The following is a 17,194-nucleotide window of genomic DNA, read 5'->3' on the forward strand; positions in this document are numbered from 1 at the left end:
GGGGGGGCGGGGGGGGGGGAGGATGTTCCTCCGTCGGGAAGGAAGACGGGGTATATGTACAAGTATACTGTATATATGTATACATGTAGTTCTCTTCATTTATTCATGCATATAGGGCAACCCATACCTAGATCTCATCTTGCTGACGTTATTCCAACTCAGGCTTTGCGAACTTTACGGTCTCCCAGAGACAAAAGGAGCTGGGAAAGCTGTACCACAGCGGACTTTCCGGAGAGCATTCAGGCCGGTGGATTTGACTTTTTTTGCGTGCGTCGAGAGAGAGAGGGGGGAAAGAGAGAGATAGGAGGTGTCATTATGATGAGAGGATATGTATGCGAAAGGAAGTTACTTGCGGATGCAAAGATAAGGTAAGGTACATGTAGGAGGTATAAGGTATATATGTATAAATGTACCTCTAGAAGTCTACTAGAAACCCCCTTTTTTTTATTTAATGTTTTATTACAGTACATACCTGAGAAAAACAACACTGTAGTTACTGCTGAGTGAGGGCTATTTTGAGACCCTGGCCGGGTGAGAGATGTGATGGCTGTGTTGATCCTCCATCTCCTCCCCCCAGATCCTAGCGTCCCGTGGAGTGCTAGGGTGAAGGGTGAAGTTTGCTGGTGAAAGATACGTTCCTGTAGGCTGTACCAGTAGTTCATCAATAAAATTCATCTTGCCCTGCCAAGCCAACATCCAACCAACACATCTGCCCATTTCCCGACCTGGTCATTGTGCTGGGGAACCATGATCAACAACGACGATCTAGCCTGAAAGGATGAAACGCTTTGAACTGCCCGACGACTGCTTTTGTGGTTGGAGTTTTTTTTTTCTGTTGTTTGTATCGCACACCTTCTTTAGTAGAGGTGTGGTATCTTGTCTTTTGGGAGGACTTCCTAACTTTTGATATTTTTATTGTTTAACTCCAGCTTTACAGCCTTCCGGACGATTCGTACCGCCTGCTACCACACTCTCTTCGCGTTTTGTTTTCCGTACACGATCGCTACCCTTTGGATGCTGCGGGACAGTATTGCCAGAACGAATAGGGATTGAAAGAAGTAAGTAAAATACCTTGAGGCTCCGTGGAGTGGTGCACACTTCAGCGCGTTTGTTCCACCTCACAAGCGTTCAGCAACTGTCATTCGTTTCATTGACCAGATTGACTCTGCAGTTTGTAACCAATACTCGGAAATCACGTCGGACAGACAAAGTTATTATCTATTATTATTGTACAACAAAACATGAGCACGTTGTCTGTCATGACAGTCGGGTCAGCAATTTGAAGAGAACACACTACCCTACGTGGCTGCAGGGTGGGATCTAATTGCCTACCATCTTGTTCATCGCAATGGCGGCGTTGCAGGTGTTGGAAGAAGCTGCGCAACTAGGGTTCGTCTCACCACCAACTGGAATCCTGTCTGACACTGGATCTGGAGAGCAAGTCGCCATTGCCTGGAACACGCCGTACGACTTGACGAATCTCGAGGTGTGGTTGGGGCCAGCAGACGATGGCAGTTTTGTGGTGAATGTCCTTGGTGGTGAGTCCTGCTTGAGATCGATCCAATACGCGGTGAAGCCAGTGACTGATTGCGAATGTAGCGAACTTGACGCGAGACACAACGACATACATGTGGGCTCTACCGAGCGCACCGACAGATGCATACCATTTCCGGTTGCAAAAGGGCGACCAGCCAAATGATTGTGATGCGTGTGTGGCGAGCAGTCCAACATTTCACGTGGAGCATCCCGAGCCAGTCCCAGTGTCCTCCTCAACCTCCTCGTCAATATCAGCAAGCAGTACGCCGACAGCTCCATCCACTTTGATCCAGATAGCAGCAGCAGCAGCAGCGACGCCCACTACATCGTCGACCGCTGCAGCAGAATCCAGTTCTGGTATCTCCCATGAGACGACACTAGGCGTCGGGGTGGGCATCGGCCTCGGTGTACCAATAATCATGATACTCCTGTTTCTACTGATGCTGTCTTTACTCAAACGACAGAATCGGCAGCAAAAAATGCAGCAACTGGACAATGTCCGCAAAAAGCAACAAGAAACGCAGACTGTGCCGCCGCCATTTCCGACGTTGCCTCGACCGCCGCCACCGTGTCGAGTCCCGCCTGGCTCAGCAGACTCGACAGGGGCGGATTCCTGGACGACAATATCTAGCGGGAAGACTCAGTCGTATCATGGGCCGTTTGAATTCGAATATGAGATGGGGAGAGTGAAGCCGGGGTGGGAGAGGCTGTTTGGGAGGAATGGACTGCCCTACTTTGCGATGCCAGTGAGAACGAAGAGTGGCAGATTAATGTTTAGAAGTTGACAGAGTCACGAATGTATCCGTGTTGCTGACACTCACACACCCCCAAAGACGTTGTTCATGTTCATGTTCTCCCGGTTGCAGTGATGTTTGGTACCTGGTAGTCGTGTCTAAGCTAGTGGTAGAGAGTGCGGCGAGACTCGGTGATGCCCTTGGCACATTTCAACCCATCGTGAACTACGCCGTCTAGTGCTACTTACCACCACCCAGAACAGAACTGAACAGTCCCGTCAGTGTCGTGCAGCACAGTGGGAGGAGTGCAACACAGCATTGCTCGGGGTCATGTCCAAGTCACTGCACTCGCCGACAGCGCGGCTGCTGCAGTCGTCGCGACTCTTCTCCCTCCCTCGCCCTCTTCCTCCGGCCACATTGGATCCTGCCACCGCATCGGGCCTCTACAGGGCATCAGAGACGGCCACGCTCCCTTATCCCACGCACCAGGCCATTGCCACGCCCGCTTCATCGCACTTTCGTGGAGACTGGGGACTGAAGCGACCGATTCCGCGAAAGACAACGGCTCGCAGCTCGACGCCTGTGATCCGCATTCGAGCGCAGGACAACACCCAGCATATTACCGAGTTTGAGAGTGCCGCAGACCACGTCCTCACCGAGGCAAAATGGAGACAAATGGGCATTCCGATCATGAACAAGAACGCACGAACGACCTTTTCCGGCGATGGTCAATCGCCGCAAAGCGTCTACGATGACAACCTGGACATCACAGACCCCGACGCCGTGGATGCACTCCAGAGGACCCCGCGCAGACTACGACAAGGCTCTATGGCTGGCATGACTGAGAAGATAAACCAGAGGTGGAAGTTTGACGGACCATGGATACCGGGCATGCAGGAGAGCGAATTTGACGAGTACATCTCCAGCAAGCTCAGCAGGAGAAAGGCCGAGTTCCGCCAGTTCCTGATGAAGCGGATACTGGAACGGCGCATACGTGACGAGGAGAGGGCCAACCGTGAGAAGGGCGAGGGCACATCAATCGACACAGCTCGCATTGAAGAGCTGCGCAAGGAAGTCGAGGAGAACTACGAGAACGAGGAAAAGAAGATGCGAGATGATCATGTGGTACAGAACTTGGGTTCGGAGCTCACTGCAGCTATATGCGACTTTCTCGATCTACCAGGCATCCGGTTCAATCGCCAAAACTTCGCTCAATCGCCACTCCTCCGAGATCAAATCAGCAGCCTGACAGCCTCCCAAGGACCACCTTCCACCCATCCCGGTGCCGGTCTCTCTCACCTGCGCACGGACGCCTTCATGGAAAACCATCCTTATTGGGGACCTCAAGCCTTCCGTGCTCCAGTCAAAGCCCGTGTCCTGAGCCCTCGAACCAATGCGATGTACGCCGGTGCCCAAGCTCAGATCGGCGTGGGAGGTGTTGTCACCAATGATGCGATCAGCTCTACCATGAGTGCTCCCGACCGAACACAAGTCAAGCCAGAATATAGCGAAGAAGAAAGAGAAGAACACTATCTCGACGCGAACCGCATGGTCACGGCCTTGGACGAGAACTTGCTGGGGGGGAATAAAATCTGGGTGCACCCCAAGACGGCTCATATTGACGAAGCAGGACGAATCAGGCTTGACGTGACCCGAGGTGACAAAGAGGCTATTGCCGTGAAGAGGGACCGGGTGGAGGCCATTCATGAAGCGAAGAGGCAGTCATTCGCCAGTGCTGCGCAGACAGCATACCTGCGCCGGCCTGCACCGGGTCAAGAAGCGAATTATGGCTACAGTCTGCCTGATACGAGACTGGCAAGGTCGCCATCGAGGGTGAAGGGATTTGATGAAGAGTTGGGCCGGAGTCCTAATCAGGATCCGATGGATAGCGCACAGGCCGCCAAGGTGGTTCAGGAGTTGGTCTATGGAACTACATATAGGAGGTAGTGTGCAAAGGGGCCTGCCTCCCTGGGCGGTAGATGAGAAGAGTCTTGACAATGGACTCCTGTAGTTCTACATATATGCATGTACGTGGAAGAACGTCTCGTACTGTGATTTTCTTGTCCACGCGGATGTACGAGAATCGAGGTCCCATGTCTAGTGAAGGTACGTGTAGTTACCTGGAAGGTATATGCCATGTTGGTGGTTCTGTGATGCCTCAGGCTCCAGATCCAAGCGGCGGGCGCCGGACTACAGTAGGAGGTAGGCCGCTGGTAGCCATACCTTACTCTATCTCGTTTGCCGAATGCTTAGCTCACCCATGCTGCTTTAACAGTGACTTCACCTGCTGGACCACTTTGATCTGGACCGCGGCTGTCACATTGATCCCTCCGCATCTATACCATGACCAAGAACAAAATGACTCCTCGGCCAATTGCCAATCCCGACTTGCCTCAGCCGCCTCCAGGCAAGTATCCGGCAAAGGCTCATGCGAGACGAGTCGCCAAGTACGTCGCCGACCATGGAGGGCCTAGCAGTGGGGTCATATATCTCGAGGGACAGAGCACGAAGATGAAAGAGGTATGGGTTTCATGCTGATGTTCCCGTCGGGAGGCATGCGAGCTGACGAGATGATGCATATTAGGACGACGATGGAGAAGCTCCTTTCCGGTATGCGGTTTCTAGCCCTGTGCCATCCATAAGGTAGCTACTGATAAAGGTATAGACAACGCCGACACTTCTACTACCTCACCGGATGCGACCTTCCCGACTGCTCGTATGCGTATCACATTGCCACGGATACCGCCACCTTGTGGATTCCTCCCGTCGACCCCGAGTCTGTCATGTGGGCCGGCATGCCTCTGCTGCCCAAGCAGGCGATGGATCGATACGATGTCGACCGCGTGCTGACCACGGATGATCTCCAGTCCGGAAAGTCTCTGGCAGAGATGTTATCGAAACAAGAAACCATTCTGGCAATCAAAGATCGCGCAGATCTGAGTGTCTTCGACACTGCGCCTCTGAAGGACGTGCAGGTCCAAGTCAATCTCGATCATCTGCGTGAAGCCATCGAGGAGTGCAGAGTGGTGAAAGACGAGCATGAAATCGCCATGCTCCGGCATGCCAACATCATCTCTTCCTATGCTCATGAACAAGTGCTCGCGTCCGTTCCTCGTGCTTCCAACGAGCGTGAGCTGAACGCTCTTTTCGTCATGCACTGTCATGCCAACGGCTGCAAGGAGATGGCATACGGCTGTATCTGTGCTTCTGGAAAGGCAGGAAGCACACTACATTACACCCACAACGACCAGCCGCTCGAGGGCAAGGACAACATTCTCCTCGATGCAGGCGCAGAGTACAATTGCTACTGCGCCGACATTACCCGGACATTCCCCATCACCAAGGATGGCAAGTTTACCAAAGAGAGCAAAGAGATTTACGAACTCGTTCTACTCATGCAGAGTGAAGCATTCAAGCTCATGCGCCCGGGAACCATGTGGGAGGAGTGTCACATGAAAGCCCACACGACTGGAGCAATAGGCTTACAGAAGCTCGGAATCCTCCACCAAAGCCTCACATTGGAGCAGATCATGGAGTCTCAAATTATGACTCGTTTCTTTCCGCACGGTCTGGGGCATTACCTCGGCATGGACACTCACGACACGGGTGGCCACGCCAACTACGAGGACCCGAATCCCTACTTTGTGTATCTGAGGAAACGCGGACCGCTGCCTGAGGGCGCCGTCATCACCAATGAGCCTGGCATATACTTTCGCGAATTTCCATTGCGGCAGGAATTGAAAGATGGCAAGTGGGATGGAATCGTGGATCAGGAGGTGTTGGAGAAGTACTGGCGAGTGGGAGGTGTGAGGATCGAGGACGATGTGGTGATTACTGCCGATGGGTATGAGAATCTCACGACGGTGAGTAGTGATTGGCAGAGTGTGCAGGACATGGTACAGCGAGGGCTAGTGAGTAATGGCGTGTCCTATTAACTTGACCTTTTTTTTTCTTTGCGTTGCAGGTAGAGATGCAGTGATGGGTAAGTAAAGGTACATGTCAATGCAAACTTTTTTCTTTTTTCTTTTTTTTTTCCAAATTTGACATCCATACTGAGAAGACACTACACATCCACGAAAAAGTCCCCCCAAACTCTACAATCGAAATCCCGTCCTCTCCACCGCCCTCTGATACGACTCCGTCCCCTCACACAATTCCAACCACCTCTCCACCCTCTCCCATCTTCCCCTCTCCACCCCTTGTGTCCCCAATTCCCTCGTCAAAATAAATCTCACAGAAAATTGCATCATAATATCCGCTGCGGTGATATTTTTTCCTCCCATAATAAATCCCCCTCCTTCTTCTTCTTGTTCACGAAATGTTCCCTCTAAATAATCCAAATCTTTCACCACATTCCCACTGAGTCCTTGTAGAGTCTTTTGGACATCTCCATCGTGTTGATGCCATTGGACGTATAAACATGCGAGAGCATGCAGCAAAAAAGTGGCTTCGGAGGCGTGGATCCATTGGAGAGTTTTGTAGCGGAGTGGTGAGCCGGGGGGAGGGAGGAGATGGAGGGTGTTTTGGGGGTCGAAGGTGTCGGAGAGATATCTAGAAAGAAAAAGCGGTTACTTGTTGAATTTTTTTCTTTATTTTTTGGGATAAGGAAAGGTAAAATACATACTCACAAATATTCCCACTCTCATATAAAAATTCCCTTTTCCTTTCCCTATCCCCCCCATCTCCATCTTCCCCATCTCCCCCATTCCCCTCTCCATCTCTATTTCCTTCATATTCCACCTCCAACGTCGGAAACTTCCCCAACCCTCCCGCCGCTGCTTTAAATTCCAACGGTGCAGGACCATTATTTCCCGTCCGAGGAGAAAATTTCACTTCATATGGAATCTGGAGAATTTCGAGGTGCCAGGCGGTTCGGATGCTGCGGGAGGCTTGGAGGAAGTGGAGGGTGAATTTTTTGGGTTTGGGGGTGGGGGAGGACATTTTTGGGGGGTTTTTGGTTGATTGATTGATTGATTGATTTGGTTGATTGATGAGATGTATAGAGGGGGAATGGATAGGGATATACCTCCTGGAGGAGAGAGAGATGGGTATAAGGTAGTACGTTACCGCTTGAGAGGTACCTACCTGACTTTTTCTAATTCTATCAATGTGCGGGGTGGCTGTATATGTAGATTGGTAATATGATGAAATGGAAGTGCTGATCATTTGCTATAGAGGTTGGTGTTGGAGACAGAGGTATTTTTTTATATAGAGTTTAAGACCGTTTTTAGACCTCATCGTCTCGAATTTCATTGGATTAGGTAGTTTTCCCCCGGATTACCGCAAAAGGTAAAGCCGGTAAACACAGAAAACTCGCCGCCCGCGGCCGCCCTCTCTTCTACTGTCTCTCCTGGTATTTTCTTATCAATGACATGGAATAGGAGGAACAAATAGTACTAAGACTTTGTTTTGACGTCTCTTCATTCTTTTTCGGGGAGAATCTTCCAATTCTACCCTACCTTACCTACTTTTCCTCTTTTTCTTTTCCTGCTCATAAACATCGTGCAGTGTGGTATCATTCATCATATTATTATTTACAACATCATCATCATCATCAACATCAACAACAACCAAAAATTCCCATTCGCCTCTTCTAAGCCTCATACTGCTTCTTCGCCTTGGCCCGATCCGACGCACCCTTGACAAAGCGCGACAAGTCAACGACGGGAAGTTGAAAGGGAAAGTCGAGGGCGGCGAGCATGATGGCGAAGAAAATGTACCAGCCCAACATGCAGGTAACAAACGTAAAGGCGCCGGCCGTGATGGTGTAGGTGTTGGCATTCGACATGTGGCTCGCGGCCGACGCCGTGTTTCCGGCCGCCGTGGCCTCTGCTGCTTTGGCGAGCGTCCAGTATGCGCCTGCGAGCAGGCCGAAGGCGGGCACGAGGGATAAGAAGATGAGGAAGAAGACCAGGTTGGTTCGGACGGAGAGCACCATGTACAGGAAGCACAAGACACCCATGAATACGAGGAAGAAGGCTGTGAGGAGGGGTTCAAGTTAGCGTGTGGTCATCGTCACTTCTCGTCTTCTGTTTTTGCCGCTCTGTGACGCACCGAATGAGGCATTGAATCCCACCGTGTTCAACCCTTCACCTGGCATGGTCGGGTCGGGAGAATATGCGCCATAGGCGTTGTAGAAGGGCTGCAGGGTGGCGGCGAAGGCGAGCCAGAAGGCGCCAAACGAGGAGAAGACGACAAAGGGGAAGGTGTTGCCGAGAATGAACTCTCCGAAACCACCCAGAATCATGAGGAGGCCACCAAAGAAGAAGTAGACGCCCGTGGATGCTGCGCCATTACCGCCCGCTCCCCTCCATCCCATCAAGTCGCAAGACAATGGGCTGAGGCAGAGCAAGAAACCGACCAGAGCGCTGTCAATCGAGTCAGCAGCAGCCTGTGAGGGGACTCTCTTTGAACGAATGCCCAAGTAAGAAAGACTTACAGAGGTGTCGGGTTACCGAATGTCTTTCGCAAATCTCCCGCGACCTTGTTCTGAGGCGACAGGTAAATCTTCTCAAAGAGCTCGGGTGAGATGGAGATGCTGCCCGATGTCTGGATCTTCCTCAACGCCGTGTCTGGGTCCATGTTGTTGTCCAGATGATAACCTGGAAGAAGAAGATCTTGTCAGCACCAGACTCTCGACCAGCTGCCGGCACAGCATGTTGCCCGAAAGCATTGCTGCTGCCAACAGAGCGAACACTCCTGAACCATCTGATATCGATGCAGCCCACTGCCACACAAACGACCACTTCATTCTCGCCGAGTGGCTCGAAAACATTGAGTGATGAAGTCGTACCTTGCGAGCTCATGGTTGCGCTGCTGGCGCTCAAGTTCCCCGGCTTGCCTGCGTGAGTGTCACACATACCGTTCTCGAAATCCTTCTCCAAGGGATCGTGGACGCCCATAGCATTGGGGGCGGGAGCAGTCAAATTCGCGTTGTTCTGCGTCGCCTGGTAGGTGTCTGTGGTGGTCGACATGTTTGCGATAGATCAATGATGGACGAGTCTGGGATTGGTATAGTGATGATGATGATGAAGATGATGATGTGATTGTCCACGGCGATGGCGTGGTGCAAGGATCAATATGATAACAGCACCGCACGAACGGGGAAGCCAGCAATCCACAATCAGTAAGTGAACAATGGATCAAGACAGGAGATACGACGAGACGAAGAAGACCAGGGCGAGAACAAGTATCTTATGAACAGCTGCATCAAACGCACAGATCACGACGGCTCCGCACCGCACCATGTCCCTCTCCCCAGGGAGAGGAGAGGGAGAGGGCAGAGGGAGAGATGCGCGGGCGGGAGACTGGCACCGGGAGTCCGTGATACGCGCGCACGCACGCATTGGCGACGGACCGCTCAGACCACTCACTGCAAGAGGAGAGGAGGAGCTGACGATGATGATGATGATGATGGAACACCGCCGCTCGTCAGGAAAAGAAAAAGTCTCACACGCACAGGAAACGCGTCGGCTGACTGCCAATCGTCGTCGGTGCCCCAGCTGGGGAAGTGGGAAGCTGTGGGAAAAGCTGTGTTGAGCTATCCCCGACCAGGAATGGCGCTGGAGAAGTCTAACCCTCTCTCTCTCTGTGTGAGAGTGTGAGTCTGTCTTCTTTCTCTCCGCAACACCGATCGCACGGGTCAAAGGGACTCTTGGCCCCCCCGTACCTGACGAATAATGAGTCGCCATACAGAGGCATTCGAAGCCAACCAGCCGCTCTCCGTTCGGCTGGCGCGGCCGATTGTCATACCACGTATTACGCTAATGGAGTATCGCCTCGAGGTAGATCTGTGGGTGGTTTTTTCTCATCATCATCATCGGAGGAGGAGGAATTGTTGACGAGCTGGTTTTTCTGTTCTCACCACCCACTCCATTAATAACATCGTCCGCCATTCCAGTACAACTCGAGATGCTGCATCCGTCCGTCCATCCATGCATGCACACCCATCCATCCATCAAGCAAGATGATGCCGCTGCACACACGGGAACGGGAGTATCCGAATTTTAGTTTGAGTTTGAGTTTCGCGTGAGAGCGAGGCGGACGTACGGAAGTATTAAAAAACAAAAAATAAGAAAATAAGTAAGTGAGTGATAAGCATAAAATGTGAAGATTGCATGCACAAAAAAAATCAATCTCCCTTCTCCCCCCCTCTCGTCGGTCGGAATGGGACAAGGAGGCGTGGCGTGTGAGGAGAAACGAGAAAACGCTAAACTTTAAAAAGGAGATCAGCGGGCGGGATTGGGTACTGACTAGGGTCTTTAGGTTGTCGATCCTGAAGTCTGGGGAAAAAGTGCGGGGAAGGCTTGTGGATGTGCCTTGTTTATTAGTAGGAGGTAGGAGGTATGGAAATTCAAATGTTAGGAGGTACATGTATAAAATTGGAATTGTTTTATTTGGCATGGCGGTGCTGACTCTGATACTGACACTAACACTAACAGGTCCCTGGATTGAATGTTTGTTTTCTTGTCTGTTTGGTAGAGGTATATACTTGGAGAGGGAGGGAGGTACCTATAGGGAGGCAAGGAGGGAGGTAACGTAACGTAAGTAGGGAATAACAAATCATCCGAAACATAGTAGGAAAAAGCAAAAGCAGAATCAAAAGGTATATACGTAAAGGAGGCACGTACCTACTTTTTGTAGAGAAAAAAAGATACGCGAAGAGCTTGTAATAATAAATATCTAGAGAGAGAGAGATAGTAATAGGAGATAGTAACAAGCAGTATATCGAAACAACCTTTAGATAGAATCTTAAGTTGAATTAATTCTACTTCTTTTCTATCTTTTCTTTCCTCCTAGGAGGTAGGAGAGAGAGAGAGAGAGAGAGAGAGATACTATCCTAAATCCTAATCCCCTTCTTTTAGGTCAGGTGTTTTCTACGATAGACTAATACGATAGACAAATACGAGAAGAGGAGAGAGAGAGAGAAAGAGTAGAGGAGTAAGAAAGAGGGGTTAGAGTAAGCCAGCTACCTAGCTACTTAAGAGTCTTACCGTTTGACTAGGTAAAGTCTAGAGGAAAACGTAGGTAAATAAGGTAAAGACGGCTGTTCTTTTCTCTCTCGTATTAAGAGGTATATTCAACCTAGCTCCTAGCTTCTAGTTCTCTAGGCTCTCTAGGCTCTCTGGGCTCTGGGCTCTGGGCTCTCAGCAGTACGAAGTAGAGAGAGTGGAGAGTAGAGTGAGTGAGCGAAGAAATCTTATTTTTTTCGAGGTACCTGACCTTGTATGTGTGTGTGTGTGTATGTGTTTGTTTGAGGGGGGTGGATGTTATGCAGGTTCCGAAAGAGAGGGACATATACCTTACTGAACCTGGTCAACCCATAGGAGGTATATACACTCACCTCTTGAGGTAGGTACCTTTATGAATTGTGTGTAATGCATAGGATTGAATTTGGGAGTTAGGACCTCCACTGGGTCTTGTGAGATACATCCATAGTACCTACCTTAGCGATGTATACGGAAGACGTATAAGGTCTGGTAAAAACAGATATAATCCTACCTACCTTACCCACCTAACCCTGACCCCCGCCAGGTACATACCTAGTTACTCAACTCATATTCTTCAACGCCTCCTCCTGTTTCCTCTTCACCGCCCTCGCAATGCCTTCAATATCCAATTCCCGCATTTCATCGCCAATACATTGCGTCTGATGCTCCAATTCTTCTAATGCTACTTGCGTTTGCGCATCAATCAGCTTGATTTCGCCGTAGGGTGAGGAGGCATACACGGCGCTCAGCAAAGCATGTAAATCCGCATCACTTTTGGCAAGAGATTGTAGGATAGATGTGGTCATGGTCTCCTCGGTGGTTTTTTGTAGCGCGTCGAGTGTGGCAGTCTGGTTGGAGATGGCGGCGTCGAGGATAGGGGTGAGTTTACTCAGATCTGCTGCTGCTGCTGCTGCTGATTCTCCTCCTCCGCCTCCTCCTCCTACTCGGATGTTGTGTTCGTGGAGAAAGGAGATGACGGGATCTTGGGTCTCGGATATATTCGCTTGGACTAATCGGAGGGGTTTGAGACCTTTTGCGGCGTTTTGTCGGTCACGGTTGGTGGGTGTGGAAGGGGTGTTGTTGTTGACTGCACCAGGGCGGGCTTGCTCTGTGACTGCTATTGCCTCCTCCAATGTGCGAGAAATGGATCGCAATGCTGCACGATGAGCGTGCAGATGCTGGACATGGCCACTGATTGCGTCCAGTCGATCTTTCAGATAGACTAATGCGGTAACTGTGAATTCCGCCCATTTGGCCTTCTGTGCGTGACCTTCGGATCGAGCAGATGTCAAGCCGGATTTGAGGGACTTGCGGTATTGGTTGTCAATAACAATGGTCACCAGCCCTTCAATCTCGCCACCGAGTTCCTCGAGTTCGGCGCGGAGAGTCTCACGTTGTTTGGTTTGTTGGTCGGTCAGCGTCATCGATGTGGACTTTTGACGACGGGTGTACTCCAGTAGAGTCTGGCGATAGGTGCTATCCAGTCGGGATCGGATGCTGCTCACGGATAAGTCTGTCAGGGTGGCACACAGTTGCTCGACTTCTTGCGTCTCATCCCTGTCCAGAGCCGTGTCCGCGAGCTTTGGGAGCAGTTTTTGAAGGCCGTCAATAAGCCGATCATCTTTCTCCAGCAGGCGGTTCAGACTGGCATCCAGACTTCCCGTGGTCGCGTCGGTCTGCTTCATACAGGTTCGCAGGCGGTCCTTGGTTGTTGCGGACAGCTCATCAATCTCAAAATCCAGCTGTGCTTTCTCCCGAGTATATTTCTGTAATCGTTTCTCCTGCGCGAGAAATGACGAGTCGCTGTGAGTGTTTTGCGATTTCAGCTTCTGCAGAGCAACCTTTTGCTGCTCCATGATCTGACATTGTCGGTCTATGGCTGCAGTGCTCGCCTCGAGGGAGTCGATAGCAGCCTCGAGCTCGTCGTCGTCGAGCGGCCGGCCATAAGGTACACTGTCCGAGACGGCACTGCCCCCCTGCCTTTCATAAAATCGGACTTCTTCTTTGGTGAGAAGCGTGGCTGAGCCCAGATATTCCCTGGCCCAGGAGGTGGCCTTGTCGCGGGTAGTCTTGTTTTGGAAGGCGGAAACAACATCGGCTTCGCTTAGAGCGATGTTTCGGTCTTGCAAGACGCGCAGGAGATGCTGCGATTCTGTTGTGGTCATGTTTTCTTTGAAATATCCATCGATGGTGCTTTGTCAATGTGTACTTGGCCGAGAAAAGGACAGGTCCCCACTTTTAGCTTGCAATGCCAAGACAACCAGCTCTGCAAAGCTAGGTACCTATGGACGAAGATTAATGTTGCCGCTGTTACATGATCATTGCCTGAGAGACAGACCGCGCGAGAATGCTGGAACAACGACTCCTGAAGCTCTCGATGGGCAGGGTGACGCCTCTCGTAGGCTTCCAGTCGGGGGTGCGCTCTGCACTCACACCCGCACACCCTACTGTCGTTCAACTACGCTGCCGCAACGCCTCCTCCTCCACCACCTCCTCCTCCCTCCCCAAGGATGCCGCGTCCTCCTCACGCCGACGAGCTGTAACCATTGTCAACGACACGGGCGCTGTTCCTTGGAAAGAGCTCTCTTTGGGCGAGAAGGCCGCCCGCACCACGCAGCAATCCTTCAACCTGGGCATCGTCTTACTCGGCGTGGGACTCACTGGCGCCGTAGCTACCGTCCTCTGGCTCGAAGTCTTCTCCACGGACAGCAAGACCGCCTACTTCAACCGCGCTGCCGACCGAATACGCGCCGATGCACAGTGCAGGAAACTGTTGACGGGCGATGAGAGGGCGAGCAAGAGAGACATCGAAGCACATGGCGAGCCGAGCTGGAGTCGATGGGCGAGGAATCGGGTCATTGCCAGTCGGCTGGAAACTGATCGGGCTGGCGTGGAGCATTTGCACATGGTGGGTGTGGTCGGACTGGACTTTGCACATAATCTCAAGGGCTAACGTGTCGAAGCATTTCTACGTCTCAGGGAAGCAAGCAAATGGCACAGTGCAACTGCACATGTCGAGACGACCGGGCGAAGACTTCCAATACCAGCTGCTCGCACTGGACGTACCGGGAGAACAGAGAGTCTACTTGGAGAACGCCAGTGCGCTGCAGCAAGCAAAGGCCGGCAAACTCTTTGGCATCAACTGGAACAGGTAGTAGCAGCTCGTACGGTCAGCTGTCTGTGAACATGTTCCATCTCACCATGCTCGAACAAGGCAATCTCAAGAGGTGGGAGGGAAAGCTGGACATGGTTCAGATGAGGTGATGTCTGCATCCATCAAGAATGCCTTCTATCGGGACTTCATGTGCGGGACTATGAGGATCTCTACCAAAACGCGTCCATCTCCTTGCGCATGGCCTCCTTCACAATGCTGCCACACAGCTTCGCGTGCGGATTGGTATGCACAGCCAATGCTTTGGCTACCTCATTCCCATATAGGCCGCCCAGGTAGAATGCTCGGGACGCTTCTTCTTCGAATCGGGCATGGCACCATTTCATGCCATCGATCTCGACTACATCGACCTTATGTTCGGACTCCAGGTCTTTTGCAGCTGCGTAGTAGAGAGCGCCTAGCTGGGTGTATGCCTGAGCGAGCAACCTTCCTTGGGCTGGCGATACCGCATCTTGTTGTCCTGCTGGCAATGTCGAAGCTATACATGCGTGGAGATCTGCCAAGCCTTCTGCGCCTTGCTGTGCGTAGAGCGGAGACTTGGGCTGCACGAGGGTATTCCTGTCACCGAACATCCACCTCCTCATCTGTGCTCTGTTGTTCTTCGCAGAAGCATACTCGGGATGCTCCGCGATCAAAGCATCCAGAGAAGTGCGAGCAGCTCGATATGCAGCATCCTTGGCGGATTCCTTTGCGTCAGGGAACCGAGCTTTGTTTCTTTCAAAGTCTTCGATGATGGATATCGCCTCCTTCTCACGACGTCGCAGCTGTCCGAGCAGCGTCGCGTCGCGAATATGGCGGTCTTCTGGCAAGCTCGGATCGATCAGCACTTCTGCTCGGGTTGGTGCACTCTCTGGATCGAAGACTTGCGCCAAGACTGCGGAGTCGGCTCTGGAAAGCTGTGGATTCATGGCCATGTTCACCTGGTTTCAAAAGGATGCGGGGATTGATGGGGAGCACAGCGGTTGTGTGTGATGCCAGCCCTCGAGGCGACAGAGTGCGCTTCGGAGCATAAAATAGGAGATCAGCAATGTCCAGACCCGACTGAGACCTTGGGAAGCCGAAGGGTGGAGCGCGGCTCAAATTTAAGCCGCGTCTCTTGCGGTCGGTTTAAGGCAAAGCCGAAGTAAGATGACCGGAAAGCGTAAGGAGTCCTGGGTCCGAGTCTACAAGTCTCCAAGTACATGTACCGAGCAAGAGCACATGAAAGTGTGGACTTGGGTACATCTAGGCCAACATCAACAAGACCTTCGCTGTCTGAACCTCCATCTCTTGGACCACTTCCGTCTGCCAACCAACGCACTTTCCATCACTCACAGCTCGATCTGCTTGGACAACAATTGCATACCGCACACTCCGCGTAGCACGAGGTACTTCAAGATGGCACCAGGCGCTCTCATCGCTACGACCGCGAGTGGCCGGACGTCACCGCTGTACGGGACAGACACTGCTGCACAGGCACCACCGGGACAGGTCGAGTACAGGGGCTATGATCATGTTACATGGTGGGTCAGCAATGCCAAGCAAGTTGCTCAGGTATGGTATGATAGACCACAGATAGTATGACATGTGAAGTAACAACCATCGACAGTTTTATATCACGCGGATGGGTTTCCAGCCAGTAGCGTACAAAGGTCTCGAGACGGGATCCCGCTTTATTGCTTCGCATGTCGTCCAGAACGGTGACATTCGCTTCGTCTTCACATCACCCGTCCGCTCTTCCTCGCGACAGACGGTAAAGAAGGCGCTCCCCGAAGATCAAGCCCTTCTGGACGAAATGCATGATCATCTCGACAAACACGGCGACGCCGTAAAAGACGTCGCTTTCGAAGTCGACGACGTCAACGCCGTCTACCAGAGTGCAATATCCAACGGCGCCACATCCGTCTCACCGCCCCGTGTCGAAACCTCGGACAGTGAAGGCTCTGTTCTTCTCGCTTCCATCCGAACATACGGCGACACCACCCACACATTCATCCAACGAAGCACCTACACCGGCCCCTTCCTCCCCGGCTATCGCCCCATCACCCTCCCCGAACCCACCAACTCCTACCTCCCCCCAATCCACCTCTCCGCCATCGACCACTGCGTCGGCAACCAAGACTGGAACTCAATGAACTCCGCCTGCGAATTCTACGAACAATGTCTCGGATTCCACCGTTTCTGGTCCGTCGACGACAAAGAAATTTGTACCGAATATTCCGCTCTCAACAGTATCGTCATGAGTTCTTCCAACGGCATCGTCAAAATGCCCATTAATGAACCTGCGGTGGGGAAGAAGAAGAGTCAAATTGAAGAATATGTTGATTTTTATAATGGTCCGGGTGTGCAACATATTGCTTTGAGGACGGGGAATATTATTGATGCGGTGACGAATTTGCGGAAGCGAGGGGTGGAGTTTATTTCTGTGCCTGAGAGTTATTATGAAGATATGTATAGTCGGATTATTCAAGCGGGGGCGACGATGACGACGGCGGCGACGACGACGAAGAAGAACAAGGAGTCTGGAGGAGGTGGAGGAGGATTACAGATTAAAGAATCCTGGGAAAAGATTCGAGAATTGAATATTCTGATTGATTTTGATGCAGGGGGATATTTGTTACAATTGTTTACGAAACCTTTGATGGATCGACCGACGGTGTTTTTGGAAGTTATTCAGAGGGAGAATTTCGATGGGTTTGGAGCGGGGAATTTTAGGAGTTTGTTTGAGGCTATTGAGAGGGAGCAGGAGGGGAGGGGGAATTTATGATGATTTTCTTTTTCCT

General features: G+C 51.6%; 9 protein-coding genes across 9 annotated transcripts; 4 read left to right on the plus strand and 5 right to left on the minus strand.

The window, feature by feature from the left end:
• The first annotated feature begins 2,533 nt into the window (after nucleotides 1-2,533).
• Nucleotides 2,534-4,305, plus strand: SEPMUDRAFT_150705 (uncharacterized protein). Its single transcript, XM_016906345.1, has one exon. It carries the CDS (start codon nucleotides 2,601-2,603, stop codon nucleotides 4,215-4,217), a length of 1,617 nt encoding a protein of 538 aa, XP_016758799.1. The 5' UTR covers nucleotides 2,534-2,600; the 3' UTR covers nucleotides 4,218-4,305.
• Nucleotide 4,306: 1 nt separating this feature from the next.
• On the plus strand, nucleotides 4,307-6,248 carry SEPMUDRAFT_134979 (Peptidase_M24-domain-containing protein). The gene is made up of 4 exons (XM_016902671.1): nucleotides 4,307-4,376; nucleotides 4,546-4,790; nucleotides 4,855-4,880; nucleotides 4,936-6,248. Exons 2-4 carry the CDS (start codon nucleotides 4,614-4,616, stop codon nucleotides 6,203-6,205), a joined length of 1,473 nt encoding a protein of 490 aa, XP_016758800.1. The 5' UTR covers nucleotides 4,307-4,376; nucleotides 4,546-4,613; the 3' UTR covers nucleotides 6,206-6,248.
• A 71-nt stretch (nucleotides 6,249-6,319) lies between these two features.
• On the minus strand, nucleotides 6,320-7,211 carry SEPMUDRAFT_70036 (uncharacterized protein; the record flags this gene model as incomplete). The annotated part of the gene is made up of 2 exons (XM_016909888.1): nucleotides 6,320-6,821; nucleotides 7,018-7,211. 2 exons carry the CDS (start codon nucleotides 7,209-7,211, stop codon nucleotides 6,365-6,367), a joined length of 651 nt encoding a protein of 216 aa, XP_016758801.1. The 3' UTR covers nucleotides 6,320-6,364.
• Nucleotides 7,212-7,684: 473 nt separating this feature from the next.
• SEPMUDRAFT_150710 (uncharacterized protein) lies at nucleotides 7,685-9,502 on the minus strand. The gene is made up of 4 exons (XM_016906346.1): nucleotides 9,064-9,502; nucleotides 8,710-8,872; nucleotides 8,325-8,638; nucleotides 7,685-8,249 (listed from the first exon to the last, which is right to left on the minus strand). Exons 1-4 carry the CDS (start codon nucleotides 9,242-9,244, stop codon nucleotides 7,864-7,866), a joined length of 1,044 nt encoding a protein of 347 aa, XP_016758802.1. The 5' UTR covers nucleotides 9,245-9,502; the 3' UTR covers nucleotides 7,685-7,863.
• Nucleotides 9,503-11,666: 2,164 nt separating this feature from the next.
• Nucleotides 11,667-12,170, minus strand: SEPMUDRAFT_150712 (uncharacterized protein). Its single transcript, XM_016906347.1, has one exon. It carries the CDS (start codon nucleotides 12,064-12,066, stop codon nucleotides 11,821-11,823), a length of 246 nt encoding a protein of 81 aa, XP_016758803.1. The 5' UTR covers nucleotides 12,067-12,170; the 3' UTR covers nucleotides 11,667-11,820.
• Nucleotides 12,171-12,195: 25 nt separating this feature from the next.
• On the minus strand, nucleotides 12,196-13,435 carry SEPMUDRAFT_150713 (uncharacterized protein; the record flags this gene model as incomplete). The annotated part of the gene is made up of 1 exon (XM_016906348.1): nucleotides 12,196-13,435. A coding segment is annotated over exon 1 (1,230 nt), but the record flags the coding sequence as incomplete, so codon positions are not given.
• A 167-nt stretch (nucleotides 13,436-13,602) lies between these two features.
• On the plus strand, nucleotides 13,603-17,193 carry SEPMUDRAFT_150714 (4-hydroxyphenylpyruvate dioxygenase). Its single transcript, XM_016906349.1, has 3 exons — nucleotides 13,603-14,168; nucleotides 14,224-15,965; nucleotides 16,021-17,193. The coding sequence occupies exons 2-3, from the start codon at nucleotides 15,561-15,563 to the stop codon at nucleotides 17,176-17,178; spliced, it is 1,563 nt and encodes a 520-aa protein (XP_016758805.1). The 5' UTR covers nucleotides 13,603-14,168; nucleotides 14,224-15,560; the 3' UTR covers nucleotides 17,179-17,193.
• Nucleotides 13,791-14,415, plus strand: SEPMUDRAFT_22548 (TIM21-domain-containing protein; the record flags this gene model as incomplete). The annotated part of the gene is made up of 2 exons (XM_016908358.2): nucleotides 13,791-14,168; nucleotides 14,224-14,415. Coding segments are annotated over 2 exons (570 nt in total), but the record flags the coding sequence as incomplete, so codon positions are not given.
• Nucleotides 14,585-15,340, minus strand: SEPMUDRAFT_49507 (uncharacterized protein; the record flags this gene model as incomplete). The annotated part of the gene is made up of 1 exon (XM_016909118.1): nucleotides 14,585-15,340. The coding sequence occupies one exon, from the start codon at nucleotides 15,338-15,340 to the stop codon at nucleotides 14,585-14,587; it is 756 nt and encodes a 251-aa protein (XP_016758807.1).
• Nucleotide 17,194: the final 1 nt, after the last annotated feature.

Source organism: Sphaerulina musiva (genome assembly GCF_000320565.1).
Source record: "Sphaerulina musiva SO2202 unplaced genomic scaffold SEPMUscaffold_8, whole genome shotgun sequence".
NCBI classification, from domain to species: Eukaryota; Fungi; Ascomycota; class Dothideomycetes; order Mycosphaerellales; family Mycosphaerellaceae; genus Sphaerulina; species Sphaerulina musiva.